This window comes from Protopterus annectens, chromosome 3.part0 (assembly GCF_019279795.1).
Source record: "Protopterus annectens isolate FY-2018-M chromosome 3.part0, PAN1.0, whole genome shotgun sequence".
NCBI classification, from domain to species: Eukaryota; Metazoa; Chordata; order Ceratodontiformes; family Protopteridae; genus Protopterus; species Protopterus annectens.
Genome location: NC_056731.1, coordinates 787,653,020 through 787,680,228, shown reverse-complemented (window position 1 = coordinate 787,680,228; position 27,209 = coordinate 787,653,020). Strand labels below are relative to the sequence as shown.

Genomic DNA, 27,209 nt, shown 5'->3' with positions numbered 1-27,209 from the left:
ATCTTGATGATTGGATGGGAAATAGGAAATTCACCCCAGGGATCACTTCTGTGGCTCTGCTCGACAGGGGCACAGGAAAATAATTTTCTTGAGTGGCGAAAGCCAGGGTACATTTTTGTCTATGCTTATATAGGCCCTAGGGCCAATAGCCTAGTACCTACCTATGAACCTATGACACAAAGTCCAAGTGCATTTTATAGCCAAATGTCTCAGGATCCTTTCCTGAATATTTCACTAGAAGACATAGCTCTCAACCTTCCATCCCAAAAGTGTGGCACTGCCTCACTTAATATGGAACAAAGAGCAAAATGTGGAACACCTACAAAACAGATTACAAAGAACCTCAACTCGCAAGCTCACAGAATGGTTATAATGAGTAACTTTATACTTGCAAAATGTTCTTTTGTTTAATTAATATGATTCAGTATTACTGACCATGAATGATAGAAATAATTCTAACACTGAATGTGTGACAGACCCTTTCAATGTGGACGAGCAAGGTACGTGAAATTTAAAACTCAAATTGATGAATGTTCCTTATAATGTCAAAACTTGAGAGGTTTGCTAGAAATTATCAAATTGATTTTGATATAAAAACCTTTACAACTAGGAATAAAAGTTTGACAAAATGGTCAACATTGCAATGAAAGTTTTGGAAAAAATAGCCAGTTAAAAGTCACCACAACAACATATATATGCCTCTAAATACTTTGAAATAGAAATTGATCAACATTACCATGCAGTAACACAACTCTGTTCCAGGCTATCAGGTTGCTGTCAACATTTCTGTCAGAAAACAATATGGCTGTTGCCACATACTCAAGAAGCTAAAAAAAAGAAAAAAAAGAGAATAACACTATTGTCTTCAACATACTGGTGTTATCAAAGTAACACACTTCAATCCAGGAATGAATCAGCACATGCAATAAAACACATTTTATAAACCATTCACTTACCTCCTTTTCAGAATTAGGAAACGTACATCACTTTAGTGACAGAAAAGAGTATCATGTCAACAAATCATAGACCTTCTTAAGGCATCGCCAGATAAGAGGTTTGAACAGCATTGCTTCCTATATCTTTTGTATTAGTGGCCAGAGCTTGGGAAGGAAATCAGATCACCAAAAGCTAAGAATATGACAATTCTCTCTCAGGAAATGCACTTGTTATTGATGTGTTTGTTGCTAGAGAGCTACATGTCAGACTGCATTTTGAACCATTGTGCTAAAAACTTTTTACATTTAGGGGCAATAATTTACTGGATAAAAAAATGGCAAATGAGCCAATGTACTGGGAGCAAAGAAACTAGAGAAGGAAAGGAAAAAGAATGGAAGGAGGCTAAGACGACATTTGGACTGCAGGCTAAAGACTGCCTTCCCTATCGGGGACTGATATCAGAGAAAAGAATAGGGGAATCCTAAGTGTAGACCTGCTCTGGTAGAATTTTTAGCTGAAGCTAAGACAAAAGCAGCTGTTAAAAAGAAAAAATTCATACGGCATAAAAAATACTGCACTGCAACTATAAGAATCAATCAGAGGAAGTAAAAAAGACTGGGAAGAGAGAGACTGGACACACGGTTTACAATGAAACAATGGGAGGACATATGTAAAGCTCCCAAATATCCAACAAAGTCTAGAAAATTTAGGATTTTTGCTTGGAAGTGTTTTCATAACTATTTTTATACCTCAAGCAAGCAGACTGCAAAGATTTTTTCCGCAGGTAAATGGTGAACGTTGGCGGTATGATGGGGAATGAAAGAGGTAACTGAGGACATATGTTTTGGGAGTGTAATAAGTTGGCACACTTTAAAAAATCCCTACAGAGTGCATTGTCAGAAATATTGGGTGAGCAAGTGGGTGCAACTAAGGAAATTTTCTGAGTCGGGATACAGGATCTGAACTGCCTAGATATACTAAAGGCTTAAGTTTAATTCTGGACAATGCCAAAAAAGCAATTATTAGAAATGGACATCAAAAACTAAACCAACTGTATTTGAAGTTGTGAATATTGTAACAGAGACAAAAAGCACTGTTAGTGGGATATTTAGAAAAGGGTAGGAGCAAATTACATAGAAAACAATGGTAATTGTGGGAACAATCATGCAGAATAATATTTTGGAGAAAGAGTGAGATTTAAAGGAAGGCAGGAATTGATTAATTTATCTATATTTAGATTGATGATAATTGTATAAAAGAATATGTGTGATGTGTAATGTATAAACATGCTAGCATGGTTTATTTTCTTTTATATAAATGTACGTTTGCCTATGTCTTAAGTGATAATTCAATAAAGGTGTTAAAACTTTTTGCATTTAGCAGCAATTTACATCTTGACTATGATACATTTGGGGAAAAAGTAAATACTTCATATGCATATTTTCTGTTTTGTTTGAATCTTACTGGCTTAGTGCTCTGCATTTTTGTTTGGGGATATGCGTTTTTGTTTCTTTCTGAAGAGGAAGAGTACAGGATATGAAGGGCTGTAGCCTCTAGTGATATACTGTCATCTAGTGGATCATAGCTAGAAGTGCAGTTGGAGTAACCACCAAAAATCAAAATATATGAATGTCTTACTGGATGAAGTGCAGCAGTGGGCTGCTAAGACAATATAAAAACATAAATGGCAAATAAGTATCCAGAACTAAATCTGAAATAGGTGAATATGAAAGATGAGCAATTGTGGGTGTTTGACTACTTATTTGATTAACCAGCTAACACAGTCTGTCTGAGAATGATTTTCGGTCATAAGCACAGGCATAGTTAAGCAAGCATATAAACAACATCTTCTGCAATCAGTGTACAAACTATAAAACAGACCATAAGGAATACATAGTATACTACTTAAGAAAATCTTACAGGTCAAATAATACACTAAGTCATTATCTTACTTGAATGTGCTACAGAATCTGAACAATTTACAAAAGGTAAAGCAAAAAGAAATAAGCATATGGGAAAAATGAAAAACATGGTGCAACTGTCAGATTCAAAAGATGGTAACAAGGAAACTAAGATTTCCTCTTGCTCCAGCTTTTAAATCCATACATCTTCCAGTCAAAAGGTATTAATCATATTGCTAGTCCATGTTAACTTAGCAAGATGGACTTTCTACTTAAGAGTATAGTGCTAAAAATTATTTCAGCTTATCATTTTCCTTGGTAATATTATACCCAAGTACAACGTCCAAGAAGAAAGAGGAAACCACAGCAAAAGACATTTCATAGGCCAAAGTAAAGAATCTATATCGGTTACCTATGTACTTACCTGAAAGCAGACACAAAATCATAAGACAAAATTTTACATGTGAACTTGCAAGAAGAAATGCTCTCCCTGGAGATCATCTGTTGAAATATTCAGAAAGGAAAGCCCTTCTATTGACTGTATCTATATAAAAAATTAAAAAGGATTTTTCTGAAACTGTAGCAAAAATCACAAAATCTATTCAGGAAAATACCCAGGTGGTAAAAAAAAACATTAACAGACCTAAAGGAAAGATCCCATGACAACCACATCTTAAACTCAAGGAATTCCTGAAGATATCAAACCTAACATCTTAATGGTGACTTAAAAAATTATTTTGTTTGGTATCATTTACTTATTATACTTATTTCAGTTTGTCAGCCTGGTAGATGTACTGGTCTATTAAGCCTTTTCAGTCGCAACCAAAAAAGTAGCAGTAGAATTACAGTAACATTGCAGTGAATTTATACAGGAATATTAAACTTAAAAAACATTCCAAGAAATATAAGCAAATATACACTATACATAACTGGTGAATTATTTATATACTGATATTTTGGAGAATATAATAATCACAAAGTTTAACCAGCATCAAGAAAGCAGGTGCAATCAGTTTCTTTAAGGTAGTGTTCAATCATGGTATCCTTATATAGCTCTATTGTTTTATTGTTTTTGATATGTGTAGACAGACAACCTCACCAGGCAGGTACTACTCTAGAGAATGCTCTTTCTCCAGTTGTGGATTTGAACTTAGTACAGGCTGAAGAAGGAAAGTCATTCTGTTTACCCCTCAGTGTGTAGGTTTGTTCTCAGATGAACAGAATTATTTTTAGTGGTGGACAGTAGCATAGATTAAGAACTTTGAAGAGTATGATGGAACACAGCATGATGACTCGAGTCAACATCACTGTACTATAAAATAAGCACATTGAACTGTTCGCCCTGCTGGTCCCAATCAAAAACGTACACAGACTGAGCTATGCCAAGCTGCTACACTATGCTGATAAACAGATCAGATCCTGACAGTGGCTTGCTTAAAAGGACCAATTTAATGGGAAAAGTCAGAGAACTCAATAAAGGCTTATTTGCAAGTAGACATAAGAAAAGGCAGGCACATCATGGCCTTATACTTTCAGCAACTAATAAAGGTATGACATTTTGCATGTGGTTTATCCTACATCCCACACACTTTCATTTAGCTGGAAGAATTTCAAATAGATGGCTTCTAATGCCTACAAGAATAAGGAGATGTGTAACAAGCAACTTAAAAACTGATAAATACCAGTGAGACTCCTCTTGACCATTTCTGTTATAGTTACTTAGCTCTGTGTGTGGGTGTGGTAAGTGAGGAATGCAAGATGCTCTTTGGACTAACTTAACTTGGGATATTTTCTTTTTTCTCTATCCATTTGGCTGCTATCATAGCTTCAATAAATGTTAGAAGTGCACTGAAGCATTTGCCATGCCAACAAAATAACACTGATAGCTGCAGTCAAGTTTTGTGCTAGGTGCAAATGAGAGGGATGTGAGATGGGCAAGCTCTACACTTTACTGGATAGCTGTTCTTACTTGGCAATACAAAGTAGACTGCTCTACTTTGAATGAGCACCAGTGGGAGTATTAGGTACTCTGAAAAAAACGTTTAATAGCGGGCAAGACACAGGCAGAGATGACTATTTAAATAGTTTTTGAGATGGGGACATGATGCGGTTAATTACAAGTGATGTTTTGCTAAATATTGCATACACGTGCAGCAATGCAGTATGTACAAGTGAGGGAGACATTTCTAAATTATACCTGATTTAATACCTGAATAAGATAATTATTACATTTTTAGACCATAAAAACATGTTTGCTCAGTTCTTGTTGAATCTCATCTTGCACTGCCTCAAACATTCAAGCATATTTCATTATTATTCTGAGATTTATAGAAAGGTTGCTTACCAGAGATGGTTTATTGCAGCCACTCCCTGTTCTCTTCTGTTCTTCAGAACAGTATTCAACAAGATGGCACTTAGAAAGAGCCTTAGGAGTAGACATTACTGCCTGGAGTTTTATTTTCTTATTTGTTCTTTCACTTTTACAATCGGCTTAACAGTGGGTTGCAGCACTCGGCATGGTGCTACACAATGCTGTACTTGGCAGGCACAGGTACTTAATTTTAGAATTCTCCCTCAAGAACCTTAGTTAACTCTACCTCCCAGTTACAGCTGTAAAAACAGCAGAGTTAAGAAATGATAAATTGTTCCATACCTAAACATTATCGCATAGCTAATCTAGACTCATTTACTACCTGGTACTCAAACTAAATTTCCTCTATTCATGCATACTAGTATTTTCCAAATCAATACCTTCCTACCTACCTGGTGTTCAAACTAAATTTTCTGTACTCACACAATTATTATTATACCCCCTTAAGTATGAGTTGAAAAGCTTCTCTCAGTAAATGTGTGAAAAGGCTATGGCTTGCATTAAGTGCTGCATTGTTCTTCATGTGTAGACACAGATTGTTTTTTTTTTAAACAGACAGCATTCTAGTTAATCAACCCCAAATCTCTTGAGTATTGTTCTCCCTTTAGCCTACAGGGTTTGCACTTTCTAAACATTTATGTAGCCAGCTTGGTTGAAATGGCCACCCTGAGACAATGTAGCAATTGTTTCATGCTTACTGGCAACTACTTAATACTTCCATTTACACAGTATGAGAGAGATGGAGTTGCATGTTAATCAAGGTGAAGCTCTCATACAAAGCCATTAAACAACAAGCAGGTTGCAAATATCATACAATACCACACCAAAACAATCACATGCAGCTCAGACCAAACACACAAACCTACATATGCAGAGGCTCATAAAAGTAACCTACCTAAACCACAAAGACCACCTAAATGTAACCTTACAAGCAAGTCCTCAGCAGCCACACAAATACTCAACACAGACAGCACCCATCAAGCAACACACATCAAAGAGTTACACTGATTCAATTCAAAAGCCCATAAGGCAAACCTCTAATATCCTAGTTATACGCGATTCCATAGTAAGACACACTGATGCACCATTCAACAGCCTGTGCAAAAACAGGGTCATGGTCAGTTGCCTATTAGATGCCAGGACTTGACACATCACATGCACTGAAGTCATGTACCACAAATACACATAAGACAGCTACAGTGCATGTAGGTATAAATAAAGTACAGTTGTGTAAAATCTTACTATAACGATAGATGTCCCCCTCTTCACTACTACAGTATTCATAACATTAGGGATCCCCTGCCTAGGATGGCCTGACATCCAGCTAGTAGACCAAAGCCTTGGGTTGCTTTAAGGTACAACGTACATCACACATATGTTCCTCACATAGCGTAGGGCATAAAGGTGATGTCTTGAGGTACCATCCTCAGAGATGAGAGCCCCAGTAGGAATGCCACTCCAAGGAAAAACAACAGGTAACCAGTACATCCAGTAACCAAATGAACCAGGGGGAGGAAGGAGGGAGTGAATACTGCAACAGTGAAGAGGAGGACCTCTACCAATATGGTAAGATTTTACACAACTGTACTATGTCCTTCCATTTCACTGTTGCCGTATTCATAAAATTAGGGAGAGTGCCAAAGCTCAGGAAGAAACTTGGGAGGAGGAAGGACCAGCAGAGTCCTCTAGGAAGACATGAAGGATAGCCCTAGCAAAACCAGCTCTAGCTCCGAAGGGTCCATCCAACTGGAAGTGATTGGTAAATGTATGCACATAAGTCCAGGTAGCTACCTCAGGAATAGAGTTAGTATCCAAACCCTTGAAAAAAGCACTAGAAGCAGCAGCAGCCTAGTAAAATGAACCTTGACAGAATAAGGATGATTTTTACCATGAAAAGAATAACAAAAAGAAATAGCTTTTGAGATCCATGAGGAACTAGTCTGCTTGGATACAGCTAATCCAAAGGACCTGGAATGAAAGGAAACAAAGAGCTGTTCAGATTTCCTAATAGTCTTATCCAAATAAAATCTTGTTCCAACGTGTGCAGCACCTTCTCAATGGCAGACTGTGTAGAAGGGGAAAAAGTGGGCAAATAAATAGACTGATTAAGGGGCAACTCATTCATCACCTTGGGCATAAAAGAAGGGTTAACACGCAAGGACACCCTGTCCTTATGAAACACCAAAAAAGGATGTCAAGCCATAAGGGCTTGAAGCTCAGAGACCCACCTGGCAGAAGTAAGGGCTAACAAAAGAACAGTCTTCCAAGAGCAATAACGCAAGGAAGCTGAAGCTGCAGGCTGAAAAGGAGACTGAGTTAATTTCTCCAAAACAAAATTAAGATCCCAGGGATGAGGAACAGCCTTCCTGGGAGGCCTAATATGAAGGACACCTTTAAGGAACTGTTTAGCTTCAAATCTAGAGTCTAAGGTAGGAAATAAAGGCAAACAAGCAGGGACAGCAGATAAGTGGACCTTGACAGAAGTATAAGCCAACCCAGGATTGTGCAATTCACAAAGATAAAAGAGAACCAAAGGAACATCCATAGAAAGTGGATCCAGGTAAAAAGACACCAAACAGAAAACCTCTTCCAATTGAATAAAAAGGATTTTCTAGTACTGGGTTTCCTGGCCTCCTGCAAGACCCTAAGCATGTCCCCAGAAAAAAGGTATCTGTGGAGTCGAAATTCTATCACCCACAGAGTCAGTTGAAGAGTAGACAGGTGGGGATGGATGAGAGGTCCCTTGTCTTGTGTGAGCAGGTCCACCCTGCGAGGTAACTTATGATGACTGCCTTTGGCTAAATGCAGAAGATGGAACCAATGGTGTCTCGACCAAAAGAGATTTGCCAACAAGATTTTGGGAGTGTCTTGTTGAATTTTGAACAGGACTTTTGGAATGAGGGGAAGGGGAGACAAAGCATAAAGAAACATCACCTACCAAGAAAAAGAGAGGGTGTCCACCTTCCACACCAGACAACCTGGGACTCTGGCACAAAACAGAGAATGTTTTCTGTTCAGAGGGGAGGCAAATAGGTTTATTTGAGGAGTACTCCACTAGTGGATAACGTCCAGAAACACATCCCTGTGAAGAATCCATTTGTGGGATTGAGTTAAGGACCTGCTCAGAGTGTCTGCCACAATGCTTTAACCTGAGGGAATGTAAACTGCTTGAAAAGCCATTTGATGCTGGACAGCAACATCTCACACCAGGAGTGCCAACCAGCTAAGAAGATAAGATCTTGCCCCCCCCCCCCCATTTGCTTATATACCACATCACTGTTGCATTGTCTATAAACACCTTGAGAGGTCCTGGGGAGAAAAGAGGATAAAAAGCCTGAAGAACTCTCATCTCTTTGACACTGAAGTGCTCCTTCTGTTGAAGAGGTGACCACACCCCCTGCACCTTTAGGAAGCCAAAAGCTGCTCCCCATCCTACATTCAAAGTGTCTGGGAACAGCTCCTGAGAGGGAAGAGGGGGATGAAAAGGGAGCCCTGGATTTAGAGACAACTGCTGGATCCAACAGTGAAGTTCCTTCTTGAGACATAGTAGAAGAGGAACTACAAATTCTAGGGGATGTGCATGTTGAAGCCAAACTGACTTCAGGAACCATTGAAATTTCCTCATGTGGAGTTTCGCCAGAGGGAGCATAGGGATGGTGAATGCCATGAATCCCAGAGTTCTCAGAAACTCCCTGGCTGTAATGGAGGCCAGAGGAAGAAAAGTTTGAAAGAAAGAAACGAGAATCAACTGTCTTGTGAGGAGGTAAGAATGTCAGCAGAGGCACCGTCTGAACCCTGCAACCCAGAAATACATGGTCCTGAGAGAGAGTCAGAAAAAACTTTTTGAAGTTTATTGTGAGCCCCAGGCTCTGTAGAAAGGAAATGGCAAAATGGAGATTTTTAAACAGGATCTCTGGAGAGGATGCCTGAAAAGTACAGTTGTGTACACTTACCATAAATGTAAATGTTCGAGTGTATTCACTGTTGCAGTCACTACATTTGGGTTATCTGCCTGCAGGTAGCCCTCAGCCGGCCTGAATATCAAAGTCTTGGATCCCTGCGTCAGATACTGTCTCTTCTTCCATGACATCAGGGGTATAAAACATGCAGCAGACGCCATTACATCGGATTTTCTTGCCCCAGATGTCAGGTGCCCCCATAACGGAAAGCAATTACATGTTATGTCACACCTCCAACAAAAAGCAAATACACCAGAAAGCTCAAATATACCAAAGAAGGAAAGGTAGAGCCAAGAGAAGCCAGGGGGCTGGAGGGAGGGTAACCAGGACTGCAACTCGAACATCTACATTTATGGCAAGTGTACACAACTGTACTACATTCTTCATGTTTCACTGTTGCAGTCATTACATTTGGGTAGATTCTAAAGCTAAGGAAGGGAGGAGGAAGTTAGAGAGCTTTAGGACCAGCTATTAAGCCCTGCAATACTGCAGTGGCAAAACCAGCTCTGGATTTAGAAAAAATGGGTATGCGGCAATGCTTGGTGAAGGTATGAACAGAGATCCAGGTAGCAGCTTCTAGGACATCCCTGGCAGGGACCCCTCTGAGAACGGCTGTAGAGGTAGATGCAGCCCTGGTGGAATGTGATCTTATCCCCTGTGGGGTAGGGTTTCCATGTTGCTTATAGCAGAAATGAATGCAATGGGCTATCCATTTAGAAATGGTTTGCTTTGAAATGGCCTTCCACTCTACCCCTGCAGCAAAGCCAACTAGCAGATGTTCAGATTTTCTGAGAGGCTTAGTCCTGTCCAAATAAAATCTAAGTTGTCTGTGCACGTCCAAAGAGTGCAGTATTTGTTCACCTTTGTTTTGCGGATTAGAGAAGAAAGTAGGCAAATAAATGGACTGATTTAGGGCCACACTAGACACCACCTTGGGCATAAAGGAAGGATTGGTCGTGAGGGAAACCCTGTCTGCATGGAATATAATGAAGGGCTCCACTGCCATGAGGGCCTGTAATTCAGATACTCTTCTTGTTGAAGTGATGGCTAGAAGGAAGGCTGTTTTCCAAGACAGGAATTTCAACTCTGCAGTTGCAGATGGTTCAAAAGGAGGGAGAGAGAGCTTGTGAAGCATTTCTGTTAAGTTCTGAAGAATATTAGGTAAGCTGGGCACCATTGTACCCATCCCCTGAGTCTGGCTCCAGGAACAGTATCTTTTCCACTTTTCAGCATAGGATTTTCTAGTACTAGGCCTCCTTGCTTCCAGAATGACCTCTAGCACCTGCTTACTGAGGGATGCTATTGGAGAGCTCAAGGAATTAGCCAGGCTGTAAGGTTCAGGGTTTGAAGCTGAGGATGCAGAATCTGGCCCGCCTGCTGGGACAGCAGGGAAGGTGTCTGAGGTAGGTGCCATGGATCCAGCAGTATCATGCTGCGCAAGAGGGGGTACCAGTGCTGGTGAGGCCAGTCTGGTGCAATAAGAATTGTCCTTGGTTTGTCCTGTTTGATCTTTAGCAGAACCTTCGAGAAGAGAGGCAGAGGGGGAAAGGCATAAACCGAGAGGCTTTCCCAGGTAAAGGACAGGGTATCCACTTTCCAAGCTTGACTGTGGGGAGTCCTTGTGCAAAATTTGTCCAATTGGTAGTTCTGGGGGGGAGGCAAACAGATCTAACTCTGGAGTACCCCATTTGTTCCTCAAGATGTTGAATATTTTTGATTCCAGTTTCCATTCATGTGGGTCCATGAGATTTCTGCTTAGGTCGTCTGCCAGTGAGTTTAGCTTGTCTGGCAGGAACTGGGCTTGTAGGTGCACTCGGTAACTCAAGGCTGTGTTCCACAGAGCCATGGCTAGTCTGCAGAGAGGGTACAAGTGGGTACCCCATGCTTGTTTATGTACCACATAACTGTGGTGTTCTCTGTCTTCATCAATAATTGTCATGGAAGGATGTGGTTCTTGAAGGCTGTCTGGGAATTCTATACAGCTAACATTTCTTTTTGATTGATATGCAGGTGCATCTGACTCTGGTTCCATTTGCCCTGAATGCACAGACCTGCCAAGTGAGCCCCCCCATACATAGTCTGATGCATCTGTATTCAGGGTTTGGGTGGCAGGGAGTAGTTTGAAAGGGAGCCCCTTGCTGAGGTGGCAGGCCTCTGCCCACCAAAGGAATTCTGTCTTTATACAAGGAATGATAGGAATCATTGATTCCAGGTCCTGAGAATGTTGATACTATAGGCTTTTTAGATACCATTGTAGTTTCCTCATATGCAGTCATGCATATGGAATTAGTAGAATGCAAGAGGCCATGAACCCCAGGGCTTGCAGGATTTTCCTTGCAGATAGCTGGGTCTTTGTGGCCAGTAGTTTGAAGTAGGCTATCAAATAAACTTGTTTCTCTGGCGTGAGGTAAGCCATCTGGGAAGTTGTGTTCAAGTTTGCTCCCAGGAATACAATCTGATGGCAGGGTACTAGATGAGATTTATTTTCGTTTATGGTGTACCCCAGTGAGGTTAGAAGTTTCTTTATAAATGCCAGATGTTTTAATAGCATGTCCTGGCTTTCTGCCTGAATCAGACAATTGTCCAGGTATGGGTACATTTGAATATTTCTCTGCCTGCAAAATGCAATGGCTGGAGCTAGATACTTTGTGAATACCCTGGGCACAGTAGATAAGCCACAGGGAAGTGCAGAGAACTGAAGCATAGGTATTTCCTGCAAGATTCCCTTATTGGAATGTGCAGGTAAGCTTCCTTTAAGTCTAAGGTTGCCAACCAGGCATCTTTGCCTAGCATAGTAAGCAGCTGTTGAAGTGTTAGTATTTTGAATTTTTAGGATTACCAAAAAGGTGTTTAGACTAGAGAGATCCCGGATAGGATGCCAGGAGCTGTCTTTTCTGGGTACCAGGAAAGGTCTGGAGTAAAAACCTTGTCCCCTTTCTTCTGCTGGGACAGGTTGAATCTTAGAAGAGAGAGAACCTGCTGCTGAGCCTCTGCCCACCGATTTGGGGGTAGGTCTGGCCAACCGTTTTGGGTTGGTAAGGTGTGGAAAAGGAATCTGCATTCTTTGAAAACTATATTTAAAATCCATTTGTCCTTGGTATTGACGTCACAGTTTTTTGCATGCAGGGCAAGCTTTCCTCCTAAGGGAGCAGGCAGTTGAGCAGGATCTGGAAGGGTTAAGGTTAAGTCATTGTGACATTTTTCCATAGGGGGGTGTCTTACTACTTCCAGCTTTAGAAGTGGGAGCCCCCCCCCCCCCCCCACTGCTTAGGCCTGTGTGTAGCCTGAGACTGCAGCCTAGCTTGTCTGCTGTTCCTGGGTTTGGACTGAGAAGGCCTGGAAGAGACTGGAAAGGACCAATTCTTAGAAAGTCAATGCCTACTAAATCTGGGAGTCTGTACTTGCAGGAAATCTTTAAACAGTTTGCATAGATTTAGCTTTCTCCTCCATCTTTTTAAGGACTTTTTCTGCTTTGTTGCCAAACAGGCGGTCTTGGTTTAAGGAAGCATCCAGTAATTTAGCTTTAACATGATCTGGCAAGTTTTGCTCCTTTAGCCAAGCATGCCTTCTCAGTACAGACTCAGTGACAGCAGCCCTGCAAGATGCTTCTAAAGAGTCAAAACCACATTGCAAAGTATGTTTACCAACTTGTTCAGCAGAATGCATTAAATCCTGTAATTCTTTATGTTCAGCACGGTCAGGAATCAACATAATTTTCTGTTTAAGTAGTCCCATGATATGCTGCTAATACTTTAACATATGAAACTGGCAATTTAAGGCCCTAATGGCCAAAGTAGCAGAAGTGTATACCTTCTTACCCCATCTGTCCAAGGCCCTGGAATCTCTAACAGAGAGGGTAGGGTTTTTGGCAGCAGTAGCCTTAATGCCTTCTGGTCCTTGGGAAATTGTCTCTGGATCTGCAGTAGGATTCTTGAAGAGGAACTTGTGAAAGTCAGGTACTCCGTAATACCTGTCAGGTTTTCTGGGAGCTGGAGGTAAAGTGTCTGGGGCCAGGCTAGATTCCAGGAAAGCATCATCTACAATGTCCAGAACAGGAGGGATAACTAAAGGCCTGTGTTGAGGGAGGAGTAAGAATTCCCTAAGCCTCTTTTTGGAGTCAGAGTAATCCTGGCTTTCCCAGTGGAAATGCTCTCTAAGAGTACAAGGTTTCACCAAAAGAAACATCTTCTGGAGGGGAAGCAGAGGGAATGGAATCCTCTGCATCAGAATCCTCATAGGTAGATAACGGCAAATCTTGGTAATCAGAAAAAACAGAAATTTCAGAATCCTGATCAGAAGAATCAGAAGGAAAATCAGTTCTAGGTCTCTTAGAGGGGGAAGGCTGGCTTCCCCTAATTAAGTAATAAGGTCTTCAGCCATTCTAAGCATTTGTTTTTTAGGCATATGGGCCTGACCATGTGGTTTGAACGTCGGTTTTCTAGGCGTAGGTGGAGTTTTAGGCCTTGATGAAGAAGATGGCGTTGGTTTGAAATGCAAATCTGTAGGCCTGAATACACCCTCAGAGGCCAGTGCCTGCACAGTGGCTCCAGACTCATCCAAGGCAGTGACATCCACAGGTTTCATAGTCAAAGAAGCATCTCGTGGCATACTGGACTCTGAATGGGTCTCAGCAGAGGGCTGCGAATCTGAAGTAGCGGGTATCAGGGGCTGCAAAAGCAACTCACTGAGTACCGGTGAACTGGCAACTACCTTAACGGAAGCGTCGTCAGCAGTTTTGGACCTATGCGGTCAGTCTCTGTCTTTATCTTTACGTTGTTTCAGAATATTGGTAGCCGGATGGCTTACCGAAGCCATTTCTGGATAGTTAAACCGAGTACCAAAATAATTTGCTGCGAAAATAGACAGAAGACGAATATTTCAGGGGATGAATAAAGCACAAAACCGACAGCGAGGGAAATCGTGGTCTGGGCCTAAGCAAGGAATGCAGTATGAATGAAAATCTTTATGAGGTATTTGCTTTCCACAGGTAAGACAATTGTTAACTTTTACTGACATCGGTTAAGAGCAAGAAACAGGATCCCCAACGAGGTACGTAGCTTTTTTCGAAGACTTCGGTTCTGAAACTAGAAAATGAAAATTTCAGGAGTCAGCCGACCGGCACTTGCGAAATGCTTCTGCTTCGGGCACCGCGTGGCAAAAAAGACTGATGTAATGGCATCGGCTGCATGTTTTAAACCCCTGACGTCATGGAAGAAGAGACAGCATCCGATGCAGGGATCCAAGACTTTGATATTCAGGCCGGCTGAGGGCTACCTGCAGGCAGATAACCCAAATGTAATGACTGCAACAGTGAAACACGAAGAACGTCAGGAGGTGGTCCAAGTAAGGAAATACTTGGATCTCCTGAATCCTTCAAAAAGCAAATCACAGAAGCTAGGCATTTGGTGAATACCCTTGGGCAGTAGAAAGGCCAAAGGGCAGAGCAGAGAACTAAAAATGCCAGGAAGCAACAGAGAAATGTAAAAATTTCCTGAAAAGGGGATGGATCGGAATATAGAGAAAAGCATTCTTGAGATCCAGAGACACCAAACAAGCCTGAGGAAGCAAAAGAGGGAACAAAGTCTGAAGGGACAACATTTGAAAGGAGGGCACCTTCAGAAAAGTATTTAGAAGAGAAAGGTCTTAAATTGGTCTCCAAGTACCCTCTTTTCTGGGTATTAGAAACACCCTGGAGTAAAAACCCCTCCCCCTTTGGGACACAGGTACCTCCTGAATAGTACCCAAAGTCGAAAGTTCCCAAATAACCTTTGGGGAAAAAAGAGAGTCGTTTACGAGGGGGGCTGAGGAATACCCATAAAAGGGGAAGGGATTCCCACGTCAAGAACTATCCCTGGTGAATAATGGACGGAACCCGGGAATGCTAAGTAAACTGCAGCCAAACAGGGAAAAGGGGGGGGGGGGGGCAGAAAGAAGAAAGTGGCTGGGAAGAAAAGGATAGTCGGACAGCACCTGGTTTAACCAGAAAGGAAGACTTCTGAGTAACTGAAGTCTGAGTAGCCTTAGCAGAGGAAGCCTGCTTACCACCATTTTGGCCCTTAGAAGGAGGGCAAGATTGCCTGCGAACAAATGCTAGTTTACTGGGGTAGTTTCTCTGAAATGTAGGCACAGCAGAAAAAAATACACATTTAAGTTCCTGTAAAGCCTTAGCCTTATCCTGAAGGGGCTTAAACATATCAGTAGCAGCTACAACAAAAAAAGTCTTTACTGGCCATTACATCTACAGAAACCGTCAGGAAATAACATGAACCACACCAGGCTCTTTCTTCTTTAATTAAAAAATACTAGCAGCAAGCAAAAAACTTTTTTAACATCATAAAACAGACCAAATCCTCTAGCGCCTCGGCTACCACAGCCTTTTCAGTGTACATTTTCACAATAAAACACATGCTTCTTTTATAAAAAAAAAAGGGACACACCTGCCAATTTCCAATTATACATAAACACATCTTAAAGAACCACTATAAAAAACTTTTACATTCCTTATTTAAACCTTTCGGACATGAGGTATATTTCAGAATAAAAGTGGATTCTTTTTGTCTTAATTTACATTTCAACCCCTCTGGTGCTAAAAAAAACCCTTCCTTACACTGTTCTAATACTGTTGCTTGCAGTCCTTCAGGGTTCCCTTCATGAAAGTTACAAAAATGTTCTGCTACTGGGTTAACCAGCCTGCCTTTTCTTATATCTCTAATATATTCTTTAAGTCTGATCGAGAAATTTCTCTTACTCTCGCCTATATAGTATTTATTGCAGGGGCACCTAAGCCCATATACTATACCTACACTATTACAGGTAAAGAAACCATGTTCCTGATACATTTTACCATTAATTTCTGGAAAGGTTCTCACAATAAATTGACAGACCACACAATTCCCATAGGGGAACGAGCCCTTCTCTAATAAAGCCTATGAATCTATATTTAAAGGTCTCTCAAAAGTACCATGTACCAATAAGTCCCTTATACTACTTCCATTCCTATATGTAAATTTCAGCTCCAAGTCATTTACTACTTGTTCTTCTTTTCTCATAATTTTCCAATAATATTTCACTATACTTTCTAGTTCAACAGAAAAGGGAGTGTATTTAGATATAAAATAAATATTTTCTTTCTCCCCCTTACCTTTATCAAAATATTTGTTTTATTGATGTTATTATTTCTATTTCCATCACTAACCATCATTGCTTTTTTTATTCCCTCATTAATTTGTTCCTCATCATATCCTCTCTTATAAAACATTTTTATTGCTTTTTCTATTTCAGTATTTCTGTCCTCAACATTATTACATATTCTTTTTACCCTCATATATTCCCCATATATAACTGACTAGATAGTATGTGGAGGGTGACAGCTAGTCCCAGATAATATATGATCTTGAGTTTCAAATTTTCTATAAACTTTTGTTCTTACCCATCCTTCATCACTACCTTCCAATGAAATATCTAAAAAAATTAACCACAATTCCCTTCTGCAAACCATCAAAACTGATATCAAACCTATTCTTCTCTAAACTCATTATGAATTCCTCCACCTTTTCAAAGGCACCTTTACATATAAAATGAGATAATCTATAAATCTATAGTATCTGAGTACATTTTTCCTACAGAACTCATTATGACAGATGTATAGATTTTCAAAGTAACCGATAAAGAGATTAGAGTACATGGGGGCAAATGCTGCCCCCATCGCCATTCCCTGCATCTGTTTATATAGCACATCATCAAATTCAAAAATATTGTTTTCTAAACAAAAAAAGATTAATTCCTTAAAATATTCAGTTTTAGGACTACTACCTAGGAAAAAAAGCCAAGAATACCTCCTCATCACGGACCCAGTAGCTCTAGAAGAAGCATCTGCTGCATCACAACTACACTTGATGGAATGACGAGACACTTGGGAGGAAGTCCCTAGCAGGGAAAGAGCAGAGGTTTTGCCCGCAGAGTCTGGAAGATCAGATATAATCTGACAAACCTGGGAAAGGACAGCCAACAAATAAAATACCTGGACATATGGGTCTGATAATTAACAGCCCTAAAAGCCAAGGTAGCCGAGGTGTAAACCTACTTACCTAGCCTTTCCATGATTCTGCTATCTTTATCAGAAGGCAGTAATTTGGGTGAAGGAAGTAATTGAGAGTGCTTGTCAGAGGCTACAGACACCACTGAGGGGTCAGCAACAAGATGCTTGTACAAAAATTTACAGTCCTTAGGCTCCCTATAGAACCTGAAGAAAACCACTCAACTGCCTCAAAACAGTAATATAAAAGTGCAAACTGTGTTCTAAGAGAAGGGACACCACATGGAAGCACAAAATAGTTTATAACAGTTTATAACCACAGTTTGTGGTTATAAAACTATTTTGAACGTCCATGTGGTGTTCCTTCTTTTCCAACCCTATAGAACCCATCACGTTTCTTGGGAGCAGGAGGGCTGAGAATGTGGAGCCTTAGAGGCATTGGAAAACACATAAAAAAACCAGCCAAAACAGGAGGAATAGCAGAAGGTTTAGGAGAGCCAATCTGCAGCAGCTCATAGTACCCTTTTATGTACCTCAGAGACCTGAGCACAATCCCATTTAAAGAACTCCATCATCCTGGAGATTGTGTCCCCAAAAGAAATCTCTTCAAAGGGAGTATCAGGACTGGTAGATTCCTCTTCCTCTGACCCACAGTCCAAAGGTGAAGGAATCGGAGAAGAGTAAGCAAGGGATTCTTCATCCGAATCCAATTCAATGGGTCTTTTTAGGGGAGTACTGGACCAAAGGGGGGAGCCACGGTGGTGCAGCGGTTAGCGTTGTCGCCTCATAGCAAGAGGTTCTCCCATACGATTCTCGGCTGGAGCACCTTCTGTGTGGAGTCTGCATGTCCTCCCCACGGTCGAGTGACGTTAAAGACATGCAGGTAGGTGTGAGTGTGAATGGGTGTGCCTTCTTTGAAGGTTGGGCATCGGGCTTGCAACTCAGCACCGTAAAAATCCACTGCCAATCATTAGCGGACCAGAGTTCCGCTGTGGCGACCCCTAACCGGGAAAAGCCGAAAGACTTTTACTGGACCGGGGGGGGGGGGGGGCTGGAACAGAAACTCCTTGAGGAGATTTCAATGCCATCAAAGCACTAAACAAACCCTTAGTAAAGGCCTACCATTCACTCTGCAGATCCTTAGGGGCAGGAGAAATATGTTTAAACTTTTGCCTTTTCTTTAATGGGACGTCTGTCTTATAAAATTTGGAAGGTGCTGACCCAGGACAGCATTCAATAATGGTAGTAGGGACTTCTTCTCCAACTAAAATCTGAGGAACACCTCGTGGAAATAATCAGCAGTGGTTCCCACCAAACGTCCGAAAAAAGAAGTTATGTCCTTACCATAACGTTCCATCTGTGTTGTCGAACTTCATTCATTCTTGACAGATGGGTTCGGGTCTCACTATTTGGAACCGACTCGGCCTTTATACATAGCTCACGCCAACCAAAAACTCTTGAACTAAGGCTCTACCCACAATACCCCTCTTCCCATTACCTTAGATCGAGTGCAGAGAAGAAGAGAAAATACAGAAGCCCTGTCTAAGGGATAACCTTGTAGCATCCCAGGACTAGTTCCAATCCTCCAGAAGTCTCTTGGAGGGGGAAGGTGGGTGGGATGTCAAGAATGAATGAAGAGCGACAACACAGATGGATCATTATGGTAAGGGTATAACTTCTTTATCTGATGTTATCAATCTTCATTCATTTTTGACAGATAGGACAGAGTCCCCATCTACTTTAGGTCCCAGGCGGCCCTAAGGAAGGATATTCCTGAGTACCACACAGCCAAAGGATGCTTTTCCCCTGGAGACCACATCTAATTTGTAATGAGTGATAAAGGAATGAGCTGCACGTATTTCTTCCATGGAGGCCTTGGAATGAAAAACAGCTGAAGTGGAAACAGATCTAGTGGAATGCGCTCTAACCGAAGCAGGTAATCTGAGATTATTCTGGCTGTAGACAAAGGTAACACAATCTCTAAGCCATCTTGATAAGGTAACTTTTGATACCAGTTTTCCCAATCCGGGTCCTAAAAAGGATACGAATAACTAGTCCGATTTTCTAGAAGATTTTGCTTTGTCCAGGTAAAAACGTAATTGTCTATGGACATCCAGCAGGTCTAAGCAGTATTCACCTTTGTTTGAAAAATTTGGAAAGAAGACTGGCAAGGTTATGGACTGGTTAATATTAGATTTTGACACCACTTTAGGAAGGAAGGATGGGTTGGTTCTTAACGACACTCTCTCCTTGTGAAAAATGATGTATGGATGCTTTACACATAAAGCTTGCAATTCAGAAATTCTCTTGGCCGATGTAATAGCTACCAGGAAGAGGGTTTTCTAAAACAAAAACTTGAGGTTGCAAGTAGCTGCTGGCTCAAATGGCTGTCAAACTACATTTTGTAAGATTAAGGTCAAATCCCATGGTGCTACCGGGTCTTTGAATGGGGGGGGTTACATGTAAGGCACCTTTAAGAAAAATTTTGCACAAACGATGAGACATCAGGGAATGTTCATCATGTCTAACATGAAAAATGGAAATAATGGCTAAATTAACTAATTGTGGAAGTAGAGGCTCTCGAATCAAATAAGATCTCTAAATATTCTAGGACCTTTTCCACTGGTGCTGAAAAGGGATCTATATTGTTGGAACACGCCCAAATCGAAAATCCTTTCCATTTGCTTTGGTAAAGCTTTCTGGTGGATGGTTTCTGGGAAGCCAGAAAAATCCTTTGTACCAAAGAGGATAAGTTACTCTGCCTGGCAATTACTGGAATTGGAGATACCAAGCTGTCAGCCTGAGGTTTTGGAGATTGGGATGCACCAATCCCTGACAGTGAGATTAACAGGTCTGGAGCCGGGATCCAGAATCCAAGTGCAGTGAACCAGATGAGGACAAAGAAAGGGGAGCCAGACTTAACTGAGCCAATAAGGTGATCACATTGTTTCTCAACCTTTGGGCTTTCCTGAAAAACTGGGGAATTAGTGGAATAGGGGGCCAATCAAGGAGAAGCGTCTCTCTCAAGGACTCCCCATGAGGAATTAGGACTATTCGACCCCAGACAGTTCTCCCCCAGACGGTTCGACCCCAATGCATTTCTATACAATTTCATGTATAAATTTATATGTATTGTATATGTTATTTTTTAGTAGACAGTTCGACCCCAGACTGTTTGACCCCAAATACATTCTAGTAACTACTTTATCATTATGTTATTATTTAATGAATTATTCAATAATAACAGTGTTAATTTTTCATTGTAAATATATATATATATTTTTACTTTAATATTTTTATTTAATTACATTGCTTTTTATAAATATAACAGACTTTTAACATATAATAACTACTGTTATGTTTTAACATATTATCACTAGTGTTACATATTTTGTGTGTGTTACATATTTTTTATAATAAATTAAACACTTTTTTATATTATGTTGATATTTTAATCAATCTATTATGTATTATAAATAAATTGGGTACTTTTCCTTTAAACCCCTACCACTTTGCGCTGCTGAGTTTTGGCGGTATTTCGTTGGCAGTTTGAAACCCCTACCAGTTGTTGCTGTTTCTATTTAGCCAAGCAGACAGTGTATGGCATTCATACAGTGCAAAAGACACATGACAGGACAGCAATGTCATCTTCGGTCCAGTAGAATACACTTACTTACCGGTAGAAGAAATGGCGGAGACAGAAACACTTTCTTTCTGTGCCTGCCTATGTTTTAATATTGTGGCAGCTGTTGGCTGATGCAGAAACACTCACCTCTGGAGAGGGGGAAAGAAAGAGAGCTCTAATTAATTTTAAATAACCGTTTAAACATTTACATGAAGCCATAAGCTTCAGGGCTCCCATATGATACCCTCCCTCCAATATTACAACGGAAGGAAAGAAGTTGTTTGGCAGCAGTCATTTTTTTACAAAGTAGGTGCAAACTACAAATGGAATGGTGGACATATACAGTAAGTCTGCCACAACTAAGTTGATAATGTAGACACATACATTGAACCTGTACTGTGCACTGATAGTTTCACAATTATCGAAGTGTATATATTGCCCACTATCCCAACTAGGCACATTACAGTCAGGATAGTACCCAATAGGGAGGTCATAAAGACCCAACATATATGGTGATGCGTAAATGTTATTGTTATTCACAAAGTTAACAGATCAACAGGATTTGCGTCAGTATTCATCTTCTAAACAATCAGATGTCTTGTCACTGACTGCATTTTTCAGTGATTTACAAGGACAGCTATATGCTGGTAACTTGATAAGATGGTTCTCTGTACAGGCACTGTCCTGATGTCAGGAAGACTAAGGCCATTTTGTTCAGCAGTATTAGCATTGTTTCAGGGGTAGCCTATTATGTGCTCTGCAAAACAAGATGACAGAAATTACGAACTACAGCAACCCTGGCAATCCGGATGTTATGATTAGTACTTTTACAGTCTGTAGTTTCTTTGTTTACGGTTTTAATTGTGTTTAATTTTTTTTTTTTTTTTTTTACATTTTTCTAATGTGTTGATCGGGTCCAACCGTCCAGAGTCGAACAGGTCGGGGGCGAATTGTCCTGGGGCGAATTGGTGAGGTCAAAATGTCCTATACCCCCCATGAGGGGGAATAAGGGCAAAGTAGCTGCTTCATTTGTTGTTTATTGGGGAGGTGAACAGATCGCAGCACAGCTGGCCCCAACGATGGGCAAAGTAGCTGCTTCATTTGTTGTTTATTGGGGAGGTGAACAGATCGCAGCACAGCTGGCCCCAACGATGAAAAATCTTCATTGCTATGTTGTGGTTGAGAGACCACTCGTGAGGCAGCAGAATGCATCTGCTCAACTTGTCCACAATGTTGGATTTCTTCCAGGATATGCGTTGCTACCAGAAAGCGGTTGGATGCAATAGACCATTGCCAAATTCTTAGGGCTTCCTGACATAGTGAGTAGGATCTGTTTTCCTCCTTGTTTGTTGATATACCAGACTACTGAAATGCCATCTGACTGAATTACAATGGTCTCTGAAGGAAGGACAGGCTGGAATGCTTGCAACACTTCCAGGACATTGATATGCAAGTTGGCCTCTTAAGGGGACCAAGTGCCTTGGACAGTCTTCCCCATATAATGGCCTCCCAACCGATCTGGGAAGCGTCTGTGGTCACTAGGGGACAACCCCACAAATTTTCTTTTGGCTTCATCCACCCAAATAAATCCTTTTTGCAGCAGTTTGCTAGCAAGACTAGGTGGGGCAACAGATGCGTTAGAATGGACTATTGTGATGCCAAGAGCCATTGAAGCAGCCTCATGTGGTATCTTGCTAGGTGTACTAACATTATAGTTGCTGCCATGGACCCCAGAGTTTGCAGTACCAGGAGAGTAAGAACTTTGTTCCAGGAAATTATCGCTTGAACTTGTGACCTTAGTTTCATCACCCTGTGGAGGGGAAGAGGGGCTACAAAAGAAATCATATTCAGTCTTGCTCCCATGAACTCTAGATATTGTGTAGGAGTCAACTATGACTTTTCCTTGTTTATGGAAATACTTAGAGTCTCTGCGAGGTGTAGCACAAAATCTGTTGAGTAAAGTAGTAGATGCCCTGAGGGGGTGGTGAGCAGCCACTCATCTAGATATGGAAACACTCGGAATACTCACAGTCTCAAGTGAGCTGCTAAGACTGCCTTGCATTTGGTGAACACCCTGGGGGCTGTGGTGAGATCGAAGGGCAGTGCTCAAAATTGGTAATGACTGGCTCTTAGCTGGAAGTGGAGATAGCTTCTGGAGCACTTGTTCAACTTTATGTGGTAATATGCATCCTGAAGATCTATACAGCACATCCAATCATCCTTCTCCAGAAAGTGAAGGATGGACTGAACCATGACCATCAGGAATTTTGTCCGTTGTATAAATTTGTTCAATAGACTGAGATACAGAATTGGTCTCCAGTCTCCTGTCTTTTTTGGCACTAAAAAGAATCTTGAGTAAAATCCAGATCCTCTTTGGTCTGGTGGGACTTCTTGGAAGACTCTTCTTAGAAGCAGCTTTTGGATTTCTACTGCTGCTAGATCCCTCTGACTCGGTAGAACATTGGGGATTCACTTTTGAAGTCTTGGAAAAAAGATTGAATAGGATATGATAACCTCTGGTGACAATTTTCTGCACTCAGGCATCCAAAGTTATTGTAAGCGAGGCAGACTGGTGCGGTGAAAATTTTCCCCCTGACTGCAAATTGGGCATCCATTCAGGTACGCTGGTAGGGTTGTCTGGAAAAGTAATCTCTGGAGCCCTGGTTATGTGGACACCCTCTGCCATGGGAAGGACGTATTCTAGTAGAGGACCCCCTCTGCCCTGAGGGGAGTACTCATCACATGTGTCATATAAAGGCCCTTGGGATTTTTTGAACCACATTTTCCCACTCCCTTAATTCCTAGAATAGGATTGTTGAGGTGTAGAAAAGCGAACGCCCATGGCAGAAGGGGTCTTTCCGTCCTTCTCAAACCTGGCTCGTGTGTCTTTAACCTTTGGGCCAAACAAAGAGGATGCGTCAAATGGAGCTTTGATGAAGGAAGACTTGAAGGGTTCCATGAAGTCACACAAGCGCATCCAGGTGTGTCACCTTATGGCAACCCCTGTACCTGCTGCTCTAGATGTCCCATCAGCTGCATGGGCAATGAGCCACATGGATGAGATTCAGATGGACTCCAGGGTGGCCAGCTACTAGGCAACCTTGTCCCAAACCTCGTCAGACAGAGCTCCTGTAAGGGTGTCTGAAAACTCGGTCATCAGATCCCTATGGAGTCTAGTAAAATGTGCCAAGGACCTAATAGCGAAGGTTGATGAGGCAAAAGCCTGCTTCCCATATCTGTCCATCGTTCTAGATTCCAGGTTAGGAGGATGGACAGTAGAACTCTCCTCAGCGAGTTCCTTCTTGGTGGCTGCTACCACCACCATGGCATCCACTGCTAGACACTTTGACCAATGGGGCTGATCTTCTGGGGCTGTTAAAATTTTATCTGGCTTCCAGGGAATGGGCTGTATGGAATCAGGAGCCTTCCACACCCACTGAACAATCAGCTTAATTAGGTTGTCCATTGGTGGGGTCACCCAGGAAGTAGATGGGCGGGTACAAAAAGCTTGCAAGAACACAGATTCCTCAGAGGCTGGTTTTGAGGGCTTCCAGTCACCCGTGTTTCAGTATTTCCAGGATGTCTCCAAAGGAAACATCTTCAGGGGGGAACCTTCCCCTTCATCGTAATCTGTGTCTTCCATGACTGATTCTTCTGGAGAATCAAGGTGCTTCCTCTTGCACGTCCTCTTACGGGGTGGATCCTCAAGGGGAAATTCTGAAGACAACTCTGAAAAGGAGGGATCCCAACCCCGGGGTGTCTTTCAGCTCCTGTGCTCACTGTCCAGACGTAGTAGATTGTGACAGCTGCAAACCAGAGGAAGCGAATATGGCACTTTGACAAGGATGGAACCAGTTGGGAGCCTGCTGAGGCCAAAGCTCTCTCCATAATCTGGAAGGCAGGCCTGCCTGAAGAGGGATGGAATACAGAAAAGAGAAATACAATCTCGGAACCAGGGTCACACCCTACTCTAATGAGCCACCACCCAGAGCAGGAGCCGGGAGAGGGCTCGAAACCGACATGGTTCCGAGAGCCAAAGACGGCGCCGTGGAAACAACTGGAAACATACTAAGTCTCAGAACTGACAGCCAAACCATGGTCCCAGGTGTGCAATGAATCCAAAGGAGCCAACGACAACAGTGTCAACCCCAGTGCTGAGCTGAGGTGAGGTCCACCGTCGGCACCGAGGTAGCTGGTACCGGGAGCTTCAAAGTGGAGGTCTCCACACCTTGGAAGTAGGTTGAATGAGGATAAACTGGTGCAGTCCTTGGAAAGTAAGGCTTGCCTCCAGGAGGGAGAGAGGTCTGCATAGATGCGGGGAGACCCCTGGCAGCCAAAAACTGGTCTACTAACCTAACTATGTCCAATTCGGAGAGACTCCTGGAAGAACGGATCGTCATTCCCGAAGGAGATTCAGGCCTATCCAGAAAGGGGCTGGGGAGCTAACCCAAGAACGGGTCCACTGAAAGGGAATATCTAGTCCTAGGAATTATTACCGGATCGACTTTCAGCACCATAGGTTGCTGTGCAGAAGGGGAAGCTGGGACCGAATGAGAAAAAAGTGCTGGTGGTGCAGAAACTATTGTTGGTGCCGAAGAGGTTGTAGGTGCCAAAACAGTGGTCGGTGCTGAAGAAGTCTGAATCGGTTCAATAACCGTAGGCACTGATGGAGACTGAGCCAATGTCAGTGCCGAAGGTGCCGGTACTGTCACTTTTAGTACTTTGGCTTCCGGTTCCAAAGAGACAGCTGGAACCTGTGACTTTTGAGACTTCATCTCATGCACCGATGGTGAGATCAGCACAGAATGGCTTCTTTTCTTGATATCTGGCTTAGAAGATTTTAAAGTCTCAGCCTCAAAGAGGGCTTCACTACAAGAACATTTCCACAAGCCTTTTAATATAAGTTTGTTACGCTTCTCTGCTAAAGTACGGGTGCTAAAACCCTGCCAGATTTTACAAGAAATGTCTAAATGAGGGGCACCCAAACAGTACATGCAAGAAAGATGCCCATCTGAACTGGGCATCTTTCGAACACAGTCCTGACATTGCTTGAAAGTGGATGCCCCCTTTGGTTTTTTGGCCATATTAAGTTCAAACTCGCACACAAGGGTAGAAAGGGGAGAAAAGGAAAGAAGCTTTTTGTTTTTTTTTTTTTAAACAAGGTCTACCAACAATGGTATACTAGATATACCCAATCAAAGTGAAAGGAAAAAAAGATACCAACAATGGTATCCAAGGACTACCAACAGTAGGAAAGGGAAAAGGAGTGAAGGCCTGTTACCAGCAGTGGTAACTAGGAATACTATTAGGTAAAGCGGGTGGTTAGAAACAGTAGAAATAATCAAACACTCAAAAAAAAAACGTAGAACTATTCGAGAAGTACTAGCAATAGTAATAGTAATAGCAAAATCGTTAAAGACAGTAATAAAGTAGAAAAAAATTAAGCATTTAGCTGAGAGTATCAGCTTGCACATCCAATTTTCAGAGCAGCAAACAAGATCTGAGGTAATGGGAAGATGGGTATTGTGGGTAGAGCCTCACCTCGAAAGTTTTTGGCTGGCTCGAGCTATGCATAATGACTGAGTCAGTTCAGAGGGGTCGGAACTGAACCCACCTGTCAAGAATGAATGAAGATTGACAACATCAGTTTGCAAAGCCTCCTCAGATGTGCTTAAAGTTGGATACCCACCAGTATCCATCACGGTTGCGACAGAGGAATCCAACAATAAAGTCGGGCGAATCTCTGGGCATTCACTCACCTCCAGAGAGACGTCCGGTGGAGAATAAATAGCGGAAGATTCCGGCCTGGGCGTCTTGGCTTTCTTCTTCACTGGCGGCTGTCCCTCAGAGCAGGAAGTTCCTTCTATTGTACCTTTCACAAGAAGTTTAAGATGCTGATTCTCAAGACAATGCACCAAAGAAGAGAGTCTACTATGCAAGGTTTTAGGTATAAAACCCTGACAAATGGAACAGGACTTATGGTCATGCGAGGCGCCAAGGCAAAACAGAAACTGTTCGTGGTTGTCTTTATGGAAATCTGTTTTCCACACTGGCATTTACTCTATTTGGATGACATGAAACCCCAAAAGCAACAAAAAGGAACCCCAAACAGAGCACTTATCTGCAACTGTTCGGTGAAACCAGCAACGGAACATAAGCATTGGTGTTAGGACTGGTGGCTAAGAAGTTCTGAGGATGGTACGTCTGGACACCACCTTTATGCCCTATGCTACGCGAGAAGCATACGTGTGATGTATGGTGTACCTTAAAGCAACCTAAGACTTTGATATACTGGCAGGACATCCGGCCACCCTAGGCAGGGGGATCCCTAATGTTATGAATACTGCAACAGTGAAATGGAAGGACATCCTAACACATAGCT

General features: G+C 41.9%; 1 protein-coding gene across 1 annotated transcript in view; it reads right to left on the bottom strand.

Moving 5' to 3' along the window:
- TRIP13 (thyroid hormone receptor interactor 13) overlaps positions 1 to 27,209 on the bottom strand; it is a 1,214,790-nt gene that overhangs the window by 906,558 nt on the left and 281,023 nt on the right. The window contains exon 6 of the mRNA XM_044065139.1: positions 737 to 827. Coding sequence (XP_043921074.1) covers positions 737 to 827 — 91 coding nt within the window. The remainder of the gene's footprint in view (positions 1 to 736; positions 828 to 27,209) is intronic.